Source organism: Apis cerana, linkage group LG6, assembly GCF_029169275.1.
Source record: "Apis cerana isolate GH-2021 linkage group LG6, AcerK_1.0, whole genome shotgun sequence".
Taxonomy (NCBI): Eukaryota; Metazoa; Arthropoda; class Insecta; order Hymenoptera; family Apidae; genus Apis; species Apis cerana.
In genome coordinates this window covers 8883242-8900630 of record NC_083857.1, presented here as the reverse complement: position 1 = coordinate 8900630, position 17389 = coordinate 8883242, and the positions used below count along the sequence as shown (strand labels likewise).

Sequence of the window (17389 nt, the reverse complement as noted above, 5' to 3'; positions counted from 1 at the left end):
GTAGATAAGATAATTTTCTATCATATTAAATATTAAAATGTAATTAGTACTTAAAATAACCGTCAAAATATTAGATCGTAACAAAACGTTTCATTTCGTATCTTGAGAACATCTTACTTCATTCTATTCGCGATCTTTCGAAGAACAACATTCCGTTAAATCAATTGTAAAGCGTTAGAACGGTCTGAAATTTTCGCGCGGCGTCGTTTCGCGCTGATTGAGCTTCTGTCGGTGATATTTTCATCTCATTATACTTTCAAAATTTTGGAACCGCGTGCGCGAACGTGCCAGTATATTTCGAACGAATAAAACAAATTTTCCCTTTATGAATAATTTATGCCATCGTCGCTCGAATTAGGGATCACAGGCCTCGATGGCGCGCGGACACGGCGAACACCTGTCCGCCTTTATTATTTTTACACGAATGGCGAAGGCGAGTGGTGGGGAAAAAAGAAACATCGCGCGCGCTCATTGAAAGTGATACAATCTCGGGAAATAACAGATGTCCCCTCGTTGCTCTCGAGTGTTCAACAAAGAAACGGTTTCGCGTACCTCGGAGATTTCACGTGAAGCCCTTTGTTGTACTTGAAGCGCTCCAGAAAGAAGAGACAACCGGCCTGTCGTGGAAAATTTACTGATCCAAATTATTTACTAATTCTGAACACCTTTATTGTCAACACTAATCTTTAACCGTTAACGATTTCATATGTACAAAAAAATAAATCGAATGTAGATAATTGTAATATTTGACATGTAGGCTTCATATAAACTTCTTCAGGTTTGTCATAAAATTCGTTGCAATTAGATTAATATTATTCTGAAATAAGCAATTCATTTGGGATTAGTTGCTTGTTACAGATACATATCCTATTCGGCTTGCCTTTGTTCTTAAATGAAACGAGAGAAACCGCGAAGAATAAGAGAGGCTCGAGATAGCGGCAAATCATAAAGTAGTCGATCAAGCAACAATGTTACTCTTTAAAAAAGAATAGAATGATATATCATTTCATTCTATCACTAAACAATTTTGAACAGAAATTTATAACTTCTTGCTTTTACGAATTTTCTATTCGCTTTTCAGATCTCTCTTCGTGGACAACTTCAAACGAATAACTGAGGCTAGTGATTTGTCAGAAAAGTGATGTTTATTTCAAATCAATATAATATACTATATATAATTTCACAAAATATTGTCATATATGTATAATTTCAATATGTAAAATTATTATTGTTTTTAAGATTCCAAATATTTTTTATATCGATTATATCGGAAATTATATCATTTTACATATTTTGTTGCATCTTGAAGTTGTCGTTCATAACAAAATGCAACTTAACCTAAAGATTTGATATTCAATACTGCACGAAGTTAGTCGCGAATATGCTTTCAACAAGAGTAGTCGCGGCTCTTTCCTTCGCATTCCGACGGCTCTCGAACAGAGGGATCGTAATTTCGTATTTATTTACTATGCCTTCTGAACTGGAAATTATCAGGCATTAGGTTAATGTACAAAAATTCTCTTTGCGTTTAACGATCTCTCGTTAACGAAGCTAGGAAATCGCAAATTTTTTTACAGGAAAATGTTTCCGTCGAAAGGAAAAGCTTACCTGTGTCTAATTGCAAATCGAGCATTGAGAATGTTACGCGGGCCCTGTCGCTTTGAAACTCATTTTTTCGTCCCGTCGCGAAAAAAACGTTGCGGTAATTTTTCGTTGCGAAAATATCTCAGATTATGTCTAACGAAATGAAGTAATTTAATGTGTCGTAGCTTCTTCTAAGCGTGTGCCGTAAGAAGGAACTGAGTAATTAGTAAACTTTGTGCGAATTCATTTAATTTGTAGCAGAATTTAAGCATGTTTACACTCGGCATGCCGGCAGGTTAGTTGAATCTTAATCTACTGGATAAGATATTTATTTTAACGTCATTTGATTTTCTTTGAAAAATCCAGCTTATCGTCGAAATATTAATTGCATTTATTTTAATTGAATTTTCAGAAAAATTATAATTAAATTAAAATTAAAATTTATAAAGATTTGAAATTTGCTGTGAATTTAAATATAATTTTTCCTTGAATAATTTCTATAAAATACGATTTCTATAGCAAGAGCAATGAACTCGATAAATAGAACTATATTATATATTTTATAAACTCGTAGTCAAATGAGTATTTGAACTAAATGCGGTATTAAACACGATACAATGCAATCGTGCATGATTGGTGGCGTGGTAACCTATAATCAGTCGATGTCAGTATATACAACTTGCACATTTTGATCGAGTCGGATCGTCTATAAGCGTCCACTGACCCCCTTCGTCGTGACGTTCCCGCGTCGCGGTTGAAAGGAGCTAATGATCTACGAAGCGGACCGAATGATAATTAACACTCATCGTAACCACGGCGTGATTAACCGTGATGAACGAAAGCGATGGTGGAATGCGCGTAGGTGAGCGTCCGCGGTGCGTTATACAGTCGCCTTCAGACGAGGCATTTCGATCGCCAAAGAGCATATTACCGGCGATGTAAACACCATACTGACCGCAACCATCTCAGCTGTGCAAGAGTTAAATTACACGGTCGATAGTAAAAGCTCTTCTTGCTTTCAGCGGAACAAACGATTTCGTGCGTCAACACACGCTGATCAACGTTTGAATTGCGCATCATGTGACGTTTTGTTGATGTTGTAAATGGGTTAGAATGTAATTTAATAGACCAAGTTTTGCGGTATATTTAGTTGTTAATTAGGCAATACTTGAACTGAGTAAGAGTAAGTATAGAATTAAATATTGATATCTTGTCTTGTTTTTTAAAAATATTTTTATTTTGGTCTTTTCATCTCTTTGAATCTTTTCATTATACCTATTGTTTTAATTCCCCATCTATTCAGTAATTAATGATTATGAATGATATATAAATTTGAGAAAATGAAAACATATATATATATATATATATATATATATATACATATGATCAATATATAGTGATCTTTTTATTTTCTAGTATATTTATTTTAAATTTAATTATTTGTTGCTATTAATTTAGCAATTTAAATAAATGAAACATTATTTATTATAGATTTATTTATAAATAAATGAAGAAAATATAATTGCAATATTTTGATTATTATTCTAATCTAAATTTTAATAGTAGAAAGATTATACAAAATCTAAACATAATAGAATTTCAACATAATAATTTAAAATGTTTAGTTGTATTTATGATATTCAGTAATAATGTTTAATTAGCGAGTTTCTTAAATAATTGCTATAACTACAAGTATTATTGTATTCTATATTCTTTCTGTACTATTGTATTGTACATACTTTACTACATTCCATAACAGCGTGAAATATATCAAAATCTAATAAATTAGCTCTTCATTCATCATTTTCTTATTGCAATTCACATACAATCAAATAAAACTTTCTATCTCAAATGAACAAGAAAAATTATCGCTATTGTTTGCACATTAACTGGCATCAATCAAAAAAAATTATTTCTGTTAGTTGTGTCTCATGTTTTCGATTCGCCTTTCGATCGCAATTTTCAAGTAACGAAAAAGGTCGGCCAATGAACGATAAATTTATGCGGAGCGTAATCAAGCTTGGAAAAATGAAAAAATTTACCGTCGACACCGCGATGTTTATTATTCGCCGCGGCGTTATTTATTTTCTGGGTGCACTTCGAAATTTGCTTTCGGCGAACCAGTTTCGACAGTGCCAATATTTGCCCCGTTTCGCGCGTGCGATAATCCCCTGAATTATGTTCTTTGAAGCGGCCGCCGTTTTGTATGCGTGGAAGGGCACGTGAAAGAGCGTGCAGAAGTACAGAGATCAAATCGAGTTCTCGTGATTTACCGTTGGCTTATGAAATCGCTCGCAACAATATCGGCCAGTTATTTTTGATAGTCGGTTCGATGTGTTTCATACGGAAACATTGATCTGCCTTTACGCGAAACTTTGACCTGTCGACATGCAAAATTTGATCTTTTTTTCCCTTCCAATGTTTCATACATATGCTTTTTAATACATCGCGATTATTAATCTGATAGATTTACGAGGTGATATTTTTTCTTCCGTTTCCTGTGAATTGTGTGGATTTTTTAATTTATAAAATATATGAATGCATGGGGAAGAATGGGCGAAGACATTATTTATGCCGATGTTAGATTAATAGATTCGAAAAAGGAAATATTAACTATGTAACAATGAGAAAATACTTAAGATTTATTTTATTTTAATCAAAAATTTTTTAAATAATTTATTTTTATTGGGAATAAATTTTTATTAATATTCAAAGCGTATTTTTTTTTCTTCTTTCCATGTATTTCTTCTAATTATTAATTTAATTCGTTACCTATTTCCTTTATTTCTCAACGATATCATACATACATAAAATTTTCACGACCTTGAAATCGCACAATAGACGACAATCACCTTCCACTTGATCAGTACGCAACATCCCGTTTTTAATTAATTAATGCTTAAAAAGTCGACGAGTGTAGTCTTAGAAATCTTTCTCTCACTATATTTCGTAATAACCAACATTTCAATGTTCGTCCGCTTGGCTAACAAATACCATTGTTGAGGAAACGTCGCCGCGAGGTTAAGAAATTATTTCAGCTTTTCATTCGATGTCGACACGATGCGCGCGCATCCGCGTTCATGTTTAAACTAAGCATCTTAACGGATCGGACTATTTAAAATGTAAGAGTGTGAACGAGTTTTACGAAAATGCGTTTCTTTGCACGTTTTCTTTCCACTTGCTTGTCGGTAAATTGCAAATGCTCGAGTTTGAAATCACGTTTTTTAGCCACTAAAGAGAAAAATCGCTGAAATGTTAATATTTTTCCATCCGTGTTTAATCCATCAGGATTTTACTACTTGACATGTATTTCTTGTGTTTCCAATGGTCTGCCTAACTCTATAAGCTTCAAAATTAAATTTTAACAAAAATCAGTGGGAAATATAAGATATTACATCGTGTTACCGTATCGCGATATATGAGATGTGGAAGCAAAATTTAAACAAAACATGATTCAGCATTTTCTTTTTCTTTGTTTAAAAATACAGAGAAAATCACAAGGCGGAATATTATTTCGAAACAAGATTTGGAATAAAAAAAAACGTCGAGTTAATTTTATAGGAACACGCATGTTGTTTTCTTGTTGAAATTTAAAAAAATATATTAGAATTTAGAAAGAAATTGTTGTAAATACGTACATGCATATGCATATATATATAATAATAAGGTGCATATAAAGCAGTTAATTTTTCAAAATTTTGAATGTGATGTATGATTTTCAAAAAAAAATATTATACATATAATAAAACTAGTTTGCTTTGCCTAGAACAAAATAAAAAATATCTATGTGAAATGCAAAATGTTAAAACAGAAGATGGAAGCATGTGCTTCGTTTGGTATGAATAAACACTAGCTATTTTTGTAAAAGACCAACAAGCTTTTGCTTGTAAATCTCATGCATTAGCTTTCTGTGCTTTGTTGATTTTCTGTCGTCAGTGTTATAAGATTCTGATGCAATATTTTTTATTTTCTATTTTACTTGCGCTATTTTCAGTGATTTATGTATAAAACGTTACTTTTTCTAAGATTTTGATGAATAAGTCGTCAAATTTACATAAAAGATATTGAATTTCTAAGAATGTCTATAATGTTTGACTTTACAGTAATTCATAATCGATTAATTTTTTTAGTTTATGAATAGGATATACATTTCGTTATAGACAATTTCTTGCTCATTATATGTTGCATATTTATATATGACTAAATTTCATATAAAATAAATGTAAAAGAAAATATCTCTCTAGAAATATTTTTCACTTAATATAATTTTCGCATACGTATCTCATGAATTATTTTCTATCTATGAAAATACATTTCAAATTTTAATAAAAGTACAGAAAAAACACATAAACTCTTGCTGGAAGCATTTAGCAATTAAAGTAGTATAAACTTTGAATCTTTCTATAAATTATACAAAAGTCATAATCAATCATATTCAATATTTTTTCCCGTTATATTTAAGAATAAAATTTTCAAGCATAATTTTTCTATATTGAGAAATTAATATTATTGTTTCACAATCTCAATTGTACTTGTGAAGATTACTTTCAAAAAACAAGTTTCAAGAGAATTTAATTATTTTACTGTCAAACTTATTTAGATTCTACGATTCTCAACTTTGAGCGATTAAATTAAGTTAACGATTATTCGTTTGTTTTTTCTAGCATTGTGTTAGCGTGGCCGGAGGTGGCGGCGGTGGCGGAGGCGGCGGCGGAGGAGGCGGTGGAGGTGGTGGCACGGTCGGCGGCGGTCGACTGAACCTGCACCTTCGTCCTTGCGGAGGCGGCGGTGGCGGTGGCGGCATCGCCGAAAGTGACAGCGCTTCGGATTACCCGCCAAGTGCTACGGCAGCGAGGAGCAGGGAAGCGGCGGCGGCGGCGCTGCACGCGGCAAGAACCCTGTTGGGCGCGGGGGTGGCTAACCCTTGCTCGCCCACCCCCGAACCGCCCTTCTGGAAAATGCCACATAAAGGTTAGTTTAATTTGTTTAACATAACTAATAATAGATTAATTACATAATGAATAAATGAAAACTAATTGATATTTTTCGAGTTTTAATAATTTGTTTTTGTTCTTAGGACTGAAATAATATAAAAAATATTAAAAATATTGAAAATATTTTGTATTTTTTAATTTTGTAAATACTGATGTAATTTGTATAGTTATACAATTATTAGTTTTATAAGAAAAAATAAAAAATTAGAATTTAATCAATATAGTTGGTATTGTTGATATTGTGAATAATATTATATTGTGAATCAATATAAGATATATATAAATGTCGACAACAATAATTTTTTTGCATTGATTTATGCTTTTTGTATTGCAATATTTCAAAGATATTATTCTAGATTTTTTGAAAATCATTTTATATACCACATTGATATAAAAGGTATTATAACTGTATCATCGCTTAATCTATCTGTATCGCAAAACTCATTCATCAGATTGGTGGAATTACTGTTGCAAAATATACCGGCAGCAAAGTGTTTGATTGTAATCCGAGCATCGATGAACTACGACATGAAGGTTTTATATAGTTTTTTCTTCTCTTTACTTTGATTTCGATATTATCCGAGCTTTTTCACATGATTCAAAAGAATTGGAAAAAACCATTGTGTCACAGAAAGTAGTATTTGTGTATGTATTGTACGTTATTGTATAATTTTCTTTTATTGATATAAGTACTCATATTCTATCAATTGCATATGAATTATACGTAGGTCATTTTCTGAAATAGAAATTATTTAATATGAGTTAATAAATAATAAAAAGAAAAATTCATATTCATTGTTATATTATAATTATTATATTAAAATAAAAATTTAAAAGAAAAAAATAAATACATCTTTGAAACTTGTTAAGAAGACAAGATCATTTTCTAGAAAATGAAAGAAAAAAAAAGTGGAATATTTAATCACGAGCCTCGAAAAACTGAAAGGTGGCCGATTATCTGTCATTCAGATAGGTATGGGTATCTGGAAGATCCGGCTCTTGTATCTCGTCAACTGTGCTAATAGAAGGCCGTTACAATGCGGTCGAGCGTCGGTCGCCTTTCGTATTGTCAGCAATCGTTAATGTCAACTTTGTACCATGTACCGTGAAACCCGACACGAGGATTTTTTAATCGATATACAATCGGGTTGGCCCGATGGATCGTACCTTCGGATGGATTTCGAGTTGTCTCCAATCGGGACGGAAGGGTATAGTTCCATGAATCAGCTCTATAGTTTGTTCAAAAGTATAAAATGCCGACACAACCTCCTCTTTTGAATTTTTGAATTTTCTTCATCATTTAGAAGGATTCTAATTCTATTTTATCCCAAATTGACGAATTTTTACTAAAAATAATATATATATTTTACAAATTATAAATTATCAATATTAATAAATTCTGTAATAAAATACAAGTTATTTTAAATTATATTTATTATATTTAAGAATAAGTCTTAAGAGTTAAATAAATATTTTAATAAATCCTAATCCTTTCAAAATACTATCATTATTTTAATGAGCAAAAGAAATTAATTGTTAATTGTCTGTATAATTTCATTATATATACAAGTTCATGCAACATCTACTACGTTAATTACGAGTATATCCTTTCTAAACGCGTCTCAATTTACATCTTGTTACCTTTTTGCTAACGGTGGCCCAATGGTGCTCCATAGGATCATAGGTGGTTCGGATCGCACCGCAACCTTCGAGCGAAATTTGTGACCTTCCCAATGAGTTATACGAAGGGGTGCGCAAATACGTGTACGCTTATGGGCTTAGGTGGGGTTCGCGGTTACCCCCGGGGTTAGCCGGTAACCCGACACGCCTTTCCTTGGCTTCTGTCGGGCCAACAGCCCCTTCAACGGAGACTCGACGCCGAAGGGTGGCGCCTTTTACCCAAAAAGCTTCTACCGATTCGGTACAACCGACTTTCCCCTCCTATTCGACTACAACACTCGGCACAATCGGGGTGTATTGCTTCGGGTCAGGTTGGGTCAGGCGTTGGGTTTAATAAGCAGAGCGCCTACACCGCCAATTTGTCTCTTCTTTGTTCGCTTTCGTTTCATGTTGAATCGTGCCCCTTTCTTCTCTGTTTAATATAAATCGGCCCATGGAAACAATAAGATTAGTTAGAATGGATGGTATAAATCGTTTTGGTTGCGACAATTTTTTTACACAATTTTTACAATTTTAATATTATAAGAAATATTGTTCTTAGATTATTTAAAATCTTTAAACTTTGCTTTTTGAATTTTTGATGATGCATAATATAAATCATATATTCTTTTTTTATTTTTTAGTAATCATTTATCTTTCTTTTCTTAGATTTTTATCTTTGTTCATGTATTTCATTATTTGTGAAATTTTTGTAAAGATTGTATGAAAATACATTTTCTTTGCAAATGATGATTATTTTGCAAAGAATTTATTCATTTTACTTTTATATTTATTTTTTTATTTATTTTCATATCCTTTTCTTTAATTTTTATAAGAAAATTTTGTAAATTTTATAAAAAAACTTATTTTATAAAGAAATATAAGAGACATTTTATAGTGAAATGAAAAAATCATTCCGTAATGAAATCATTCCGTTTTTCTCAACAATCAAAATCTTCATTCCTCTATATAATCTCTCACAACCAAAAGTTACTATCTTCACCACACTGAAACCTAAGTCTGTGCATCAATCTGATAATTCCCTTTAGTTTCAGTCCGTTAAAATTGATTTCACCGGCAGGTCTTAGGTTCAGGTCAGCCCGTTGTGCTAGGGGCGTGTATGTTTATCCGAAGTTTGGCCATATCGTATTACGTTCGATGATCATAATACCCGAGTTTCGGGCACAGAAGAGTCGTCCTTTCTCTTTTCTTCGTGATGTTGTGTGCACCGTTCGAGCATCGCGGAGAATTGCGAGAGGAGATCGACAATACCCTTGTGGCACGATGTATGCGCGCGCGTGCACATATATAGGGACACTCTTCTTTCTTTCATGATTCTCTATCGCTTCCTCTTCGTTCTTTAGCTTCTGGTTCCCCTTCATGTCTCTCGTCTTGCTCCCATAAAAGCAGCCCCCGTAGCTATTGGAATCAAACGGTCGATTCACGAGAGCACTTTATTTCGTGCTAGGTTACAAGATTTGTTAATGGTTATGGGCGCTCGTGTGCCGGTCGGTTCGCGTGCCAGCCGAAGCTGCGGAGATTACCTGCGCTGGCTTTTCGAGAGGCAATAAATGTCGAGGGTGCGGGATTATCCATGGCGAGGCAATAGGATATCGCTCGTAATGCATCTCCAGATTTCCTGTTAGTTTCATAATTTATTCTACCGCTTATGGATGGAACTGTTTTTGCTTTCGAATTTTTTCTCGTTCCTATTATTGTATCCAGCTGATGAAAAAATGTTAGGAAAAAAAAACATAATTATTTTAATTTTTAAATAAGAAATCAATAATTAAATCAACATATCTATCTTATATTATGCAAGATATTTGAAACTTTAATAAATATATTATATTTATATTACTTCTTTAATTTATTTTCAATTTATTTTGGAATAATCAATTCATTATTTAATAATTTTTAAATATATTTATATATTTATAACTTTTATATTTTTATTCATAACATTAATAAAAATAAAATCCATCCATTACTACAAGATATATCTAAACTATTTTTATCATTTTTTTTCTTGGCAAAGTTCTCTTCAGAATTCATTAACAAAATTTCAAATTAACTTACCATTAATTACTTAACTTCTTAAAAAAAAAGTCCATTAATACAATAGATCCTTAAAAATTGAAAATTTTGGCGATTCTTCTAAAAAAAACAAAAAAAAAATAATAAAAAAATGAAAAAAAAGAACATTTAAAGAAAATAAAAGAAGTTTGTCAGTGACTTTAAATTATTTCAGCGTGCATTTAAATACCAATTACATTACCATCGACTTCTCAATTATAATTAAGGAACGCACGAGTGTAATCACCCGACTACTAACTTCGATGCTATCGTGATGTTCCGTGGTTTCTCTTCATGGTGAAAAGCGACGAAGATCCGATGCCTCGCGGCTTTAATAATAAGAGGCGTGGTAACGAGTATACACTGTTAGGATGGCGTTGCTTTCGCTAATTCAACGCTGCTTCTTAACACTGCCAGTAATGAATTCACCTGAGAAGGAAGGTTAGACCGAGATAGAGTACGTTTAAATCTATTAGAGAGTAAAGGACGGATAGAATGCCTCTCTCTACCCGCGATTCAACTCATTACAGAATGTGTGCTCCGCACGCCATCTTTGATGTCGCGGTAGGACGCGTTCAGATGAAACTCTTGCTTCCTCGTGGCGTAGATTTAGCCTGAGAAACGCTTGAAGCAAGTTGTCAGAGTGAACTATCATCCTATCTTCGTCCTTCTCCTCTCCCGCTTTCAATCTTTCATCCCAACGTGATAATAACGTTTAACGAGTGTTACCTCCTTTTTGAAATAAATAAAACACATCATACCATCTGTTCCCGTGCTATTTCTCTTCTATCTTCTTTACTTTGCCATTGATGCTATGAAATGAATGAAAGGAAAATATTTCCAGGGAAATGTACGCTTTGCCGAGATACTCTTCATGTACCGGCGGACTTTTCGTTTAATGGGATTCCGCTTGTTATATCTTCGAACGTTATTAAGTCATTGGGATTCTGGAATCGAGGATAATGTCATACTGTTCGAATATCTTAATGAAAAAACAAAATTGACTTTCATGATCAAAATTTAACTGTTTTTATATATCGTTCCTGATTTTTACTTATAATTTACTTATAATTACCTTCTACAATATTCACATTTCGATATTCAACTTTATAAAGGAAAAAAAAAAAAAATTTCAAAACAAATGTCTTTCAACCCATTTGGATGTATGGAGCGACGCAATGCATTTTGAAAAGTACTTCATAACTTTTTCGGACTGTTCTAGAAATTGGTTACTCGAGGAGTTTATATGTTTTTAACGAGAATAGTAGCACTCACATCAGAAGTATCGTTGTATCGAATTCTCTGTGTGCGACGGTCTTCGAGCATGAAGAGAACCAATCACGAAACTTTTTACATTCGAAAGAATGACACTTGAAAATGCACTGGCTAATTACCCGCGTAATATTATTGCATTCCATTAAACAAACATTCTAACGTAAACTTTCTGTCATCGTTGGGAATTGAAGTGGCGCATTAGCCGGTTCGCTGGCCTGTTTTGTTTCTATTATCGGATAACAATCAATCGTTCCTTTCCAGTAGCCGTTGCTGATCGTTTTGTTGTTTCTCTTGGGGAAACATACCATTTATACTGTTCTATATTGTATTATTTACGAATGCACGTATATAAACACCGCCATTTTTCTGTTGGAAATTCGTTAATTCGCCACCTTTCGTGTAGCGCTAGTCGCTAAATGGGAAAATGTTTCGGCGCAAAGTTACCGACGTGACAGTTTACGAGTAACTATTAATGTCGTGTTTCACTACTTATTGTTAATAGAAATTGTGTAATAGAAATAAAGAACATTGTAAATGTAGATTTTATGAATATTACAAATACATCATTGCTAAAATAGTTTAGTGAGAATGACTAAGAAACAGTGTATAGAAATAACATCATTATCATATGATCAGTTATCGTTTATTATGTATCTTAACCTATCAACGCGTGCAAACGAAATGTACATCTTATATAATATAAGGCAAGTGTTTTCTGAATCTAAATCATTTTTCACATAATTTTTCATACTGTTGCTACTTTACTTTGCGCAATTTAGTTGCACATTTGCCAGCATTATCTAATATCAGGATATATAATGAATGTGCATCATTAAAAATATCTATCTATAAATCTGCCAAATCATATAGCGTCATCGGTACAGATTTGCAATGATATCGTATATCGTTTGTCTATATCATGAATTCAGTTCTTTCTAATACTAATACTCAATACAATACTTCTAGTAATAGTTTAGTACCATTTACACATCGTGTTAAGCTAGAAACAAACGAAAAGTTACCACAAAGTGCAAAACAAGTGAAAATAGTATTAATCGGCACGAAGAATGTATTTATACAGCAGACAAGTATTTCTGCGCTTAAAGAGAACGAAATGGCAGAATTTTCCCACTGCCCCTACCCCTCTTGTCTAGGGCGGTAGCGTTAGAAACGGTAGGTTCAGAGGTTGTTTGGCGAGGGAGGTCGGCCACGGTGAAGGTAGAAGAGGGGTAGGAGACCGCGCTGTGAGGGAGTGTGATGGAAGGTAGGGTGGCATAAGAGGGGGCCGATGGCGTAGCGGGGAGGGAAGTTGGACGGAGAGGAAGGGTGCCGCGACGTCGTGCGCCGGCAGGATGGGATTTAATCTGTGTCCCGTTTCACGCTCAGCCAAGTGGAACCTTTTTGCCTCACTTTGCGGCATGACTCGCTTTTGCGCTGGTCGTCGCGTAGATTAACGCGAAATTATATATAAAGAATGTGTGCGGACGGCGTGTGCACGGGTCGTCGGTGCTGAGCGCTACGGACGATTCGCTCTCCTCGTGCGAGACGAGAGAGAGGAATAGAGTGGAAGGGATAGTAGACGATCAGTAGGGAGAGGAAGAGGGAGAGAGAAAGGATTTTACTTTGTGTATTCGTCGTCCAGCCGGGATCTCTCCTCCTCCGTGTATACCTATGTATATGTCCGAGTCACACCCTCTTTGTAATGAATTAAAACTGGTGAAAAACCAGTGACGGGTTTGCGTCGTCCCACAAAGCGGAGACGACGACGGGGTTTTCTCGCAACGCCGGGATTTCGATGCCTTTAACAATAGTTTATTTTTACGACGAACGAGTTTTAAAGGAAAACAATAGTCTCCGCGAGGTGATCTGATTGAGGGCATTCTGATTTTCGCTTGATTTATTGGATCGTGATTATGTGAAATCATTCGGATCCGTATAAATAATCACATTGTATTCAAGATCGATCAATATAATAAGAGTTTGAAGAGCATTTCTTATACTCTTGATTAAATAATTTACCACAAATGTTAAGCATAGCTTGATGCACATACTGATCGTGTATCTAACAGTGATATCTTGTTGGTATAAAGCAAAATGTGTTCATCACGAAAGATATAATCTTTTGAATGAAAGAAGTACTGTGTATAAATATTAGATAGTAGTAATATGAATGTGCAAATCCCAGTGTTATCTCGAAAGATGCGATGTGCTATCCGCATAATGTATTGCACGCATCAAAAATGTGCGTTTATACTTGACTATATTTACATATGTGGTTATTTGAATACGCATCGAATGAATATTCATCATATTTCGTCGTTGGATTTTCGAAGGATATTCGCCATTTTAATCGGATCAAGGAAAATGTCTTAACGTTATATCGTTATCGTCTCTTTTACGCAGCATGCATAATCGAATAGACTTTACGCTGTTTCGTTCGACAGACTGTCTTTGATTTTCTGTTCTGTCATCAAACTATAAAAGTGCTCGTTACTCGCGATATCTGTTTAATATCATATGCAAAATTCTCGTTTTCCTTGTTCTTTAATGATCGAGTATTCAGATAGGAATTCACGATAATAATATAAAAATTAGAGAACTTATCTTGTAAATTTATATAATTGCTTACCTTACCTATTAACAAGTCGTATTTTTAAATGTTACGTTCAATGTAAAAATGTTATTTGTTTGGATAATTTGATTAGCAGTTTTGTGTAAATTTGATTAATTTAAAAATATTTAATAATTTAATAAGTATAATATATTACAAGTGAAGAAAATAATGATTGATCGTAAATTAATGAATATATATATATATACTGTATATTGGTAAAAAAATTTTTAGAAATCTTTCGTTGTTTCGTTTATTCAAAATTTTATTGTCTTCATTTTTAATACCAAACACAAGATAATACTTGTAATATAAACTCAAAAGCTGCAAACGAATATTCTTATCTTATTTTTTTTCTTGATACTAAGGTATCAATTGAAATAGAAAAAAAAAAAAAAAATAGAAAAGAGAATACACAGAATTCTCGATTGTGTCTCGCGTCGACACAATCGCGAAGTAGTTTGTGCATTTTAGACAAGGAAAAGTGACAGATAGTTGGAGAGCGGAAACATGCCTACTTTAAGCGTGAAATAAGCACGAAACGTGTGGAATTTCGGCCCTCTCCTAACGCCGGCTAAAGTCTGATGAAAGCGCCATGGTGTGCTCCGACGTTACACACAAAGTGGTTTCATACGGTGCTGCAGCACCACGAGCAGACCCATTCAAATTGCGTTTCAACTATTTCTTGTCGTTTTGCATGCCGCAAAAGCGGTAGATTAATTAAATTCGTTAATTGCAAGATGCATTTAGCGCGAGCAGCAATGCCGGGAATGGTAGTCCTTGCCGCGGTCCCTGCGCCTGGCCGTGTGTACCCCGTGTAAGTACGTATATAGCTACGGGGTTCACTCCGTTCTTATTCTTTGCACGCTGTCGGCGTTGGCACATAAATTCAGAGAAAAATCGACGACAAAAGAGCAAAGGGCTCATTTTGTCCACATCCACCTTACTTTGTATTTCTTCATACTCGATAAAACAGTGAATTCCTTAAATGCCTTGTAGAATAGTGTAGCGCAGTCTTCGATGATTTCGCGTGAACCGTCGGCTATTCGCTATATACAATGAGAATGAAAGATATTTCTCTCTGTTTTTTTTTTCATTACTTTTTATTTTATTTTTTATTAAACTCGTTTTCACTGTTTTATTTCTGAAAATACATTTTGATAAACCGTGGACGAATAGCTTGATTATTTGCAGTCGTTTATCTCGTTAAATTTAACAAAAGTTTATTGATTTTTACGAACGTGTGTCGTCGAAAAACGAGTTAATTGTGGTTTCGGGTATTTTCATCGATTAACCAACGCAAATATTGTCCAGTGTACTCTTTAGTGTTTGGAATTGTACCTCCGCAATTGTAGACTGTTACAATCGTGCCATCTGTGTCGCGTAACGGAATTAACAATGGCGTTTTTTTTTTTTTTTTTAAAACATTCATTGTCTACCTTTTGACTCGTGTTATTATGTATATTGTAATTATTAAAAGTCGTTGTATTTGTGTTTATCACGCGCAGTTGTTTATTCTGGAAATTCAAAATTGCCACGATTTACAGCAGCTTCGATACTACGTTATTTTGGATTTCCATTCCATTTCAACGATCATGATACATATTATTACAGAATGGTACACGAGGATTAACCTTTCACGATCCAAGCTTGTCTTCCAGACAATTTCAAGCGCTTTGATTCCATTAACTGTTAGAAACATTATTATTGTAAAAAATGCAAAAAAAAGTACGTATATAAACATTTCCATCTTTCCACAATTCAGATATATTTTCACCTCTTTTTAAACACCATTCTCCATTGTTAAGTAAATTCAAGATCTAAAAAACAATAAGTTGGATCAATTATAAAATTAAATAGTTATTCACTCCTGTATGTTATTTATTTCGTATGTGTAATTTTATATACTCGTGAAAAACTACTTTAATTCCTTCCATTATTATTTAAAATAATCGAGGAATAGTATCTATCTTCAAAGGTTTAATAAAAAATATTCTATTTCATAATTATTACCTTCTTATGTATCTTCGATGAGAAGTGATTCTTCTACAGGATGTTTCGTCGATATTTCGTCGATATTTGAAGGGGTTAATCGTTGGTCGGCAAATTGAATTTCCCACCTTTGATACGTGAAGTCGACGACAGGCCCCACGTTTGGTACACAGCGTATGGCAAATCGAGAACGGTAGCCATTATCGATAGCACGCGGTTCGTCACCACCTATGTGTGTCCACGGCGATGATGACGATGCATGCGGTGCAATCAGGCTAATAAGAACGTGGGCCACGCGCACACAAGTGGACACATATGGGCCGGTGTGTTTATTCAACCAGACACCCTGGCTAAGTGACAGAATACACGTTGGTGCGCGATTTTGGTTCACAGAGGAGGACTTGATGCACGGGGGTGGTGCGGGTATTGGCGGGGGTTCTATGGTCGGACAGAACTCAATATTTGGGTGCTCGGCTGCAGGACACAGCGGGGTTAACCAGCTTGGCGGTGTTTACGTCAATGGCCGACCATTACCAGACTCTACAAGGCAGAAGATCGTTGAACTGGCCCACAGTGGTGCTAGACCCTGCGACATCTCGCGCATACTGCAAGTCAGCAATGGCTGCGTCTCCAAGATATTAGGCAGGTCAGTGATTTAACGCGAGATCACGTTGAAATTTTGTCAAATTCATCACTTCCTCGACTTCGTTTGCTCTTTGCTTTTTACGTTTCGAATAAATAATTCACACGTTTGATACACGAGGTTAGTAATAATTTATCGATTTAATTTATCTCGCGTTAATAGATTCCATTATTACTTTTTTTATTGGTATCAAATTCGACTGAGATATGAGAAAAATATTTATTCACCGTTGTATACAGCTTGTTCCAATTGGTGCAACTGTTTCGATCTCTCCGCCAACGAAGAAATTGGTTTATTTTTCCAGGTACTACGAGACCGGTTCAATTAAACCACGTGCAATTGGCGGTAGCAAGCCACGTGTGGCGACCACGCCGGTAGTGAACAAAATCGCCGACTATAAACGGGAGTGTCCATCGATTTTCGCTTGGGAGATTCGCGACCGACTTTTGCAAGAGGGTGTTTGCAACAACGACAACATACCGAGCGTGAGTATCTTCCATTTTCGATATCCCCAAGTCGAAATATCGGGAATCTCGTCGACAATCGATCATCATC

At 34.5% G+C, this 17389-nt stretch overlaps 1 protein-coding gene and 1 long non-coding RNA gene across 6 annotated transcripts in view; one reads left to right on the top strand and one right to left on the bottom strand.

Annotated features, from left to right (window-relative positions):
- Positions 1-3152: 3152 nt before the first annotated feature.
- Positions 3153-12068, bottom strand: LOC114576982 (uncharacterized). 4 transcript variants are annotated; one of them, XR_009830142.1, is made up of 8 exons: positions 11589-12068; positions 11075-11260; positions 10573-10742; positions 10317-10394; positions 8220-9962; positions 7746-7924; positions 7060-7314; positions 3153-6535 (listed from the first exon to the last, which is right to left on the bottom strand). It is a non-coding gene; the product is annotated as an uncharacterized LOC114576982 (long non-coding RNA). The 4 variants fall into 4 exon arrangements; XR_009830143.1 differs by having other exon boundaries at positions 11389-12067; XR_009830144.1 differs by having other exon boundaries at positions 10516-10742; positions 11075-12068.
- The window catches only part of LOC107993752 (paired box protein Pax-6), a 37437-nt gene continuing 26467 nt past the window's right edge, over positions 6420-17389 (top strand). For both annotated transcript variants that reach the window (XM_062076256.1, XM_062076255.1), the window contains exons 1-3: positions 6420-6555; positions 16585-16837; positions 17139-17319. In XM_062076256.1, coding sequence (XP_061932240.1) covers positions 6543-6555; positions 16585-16837; positions 17139-17319 — 447 coding nt within the window. In that variant the 5' untranslated portion in view covers positions 6420-6542. The remainder of the gene's footprint in view (positions 6556-16584; positions 16838-17138; positions 17320-17389) is intronic.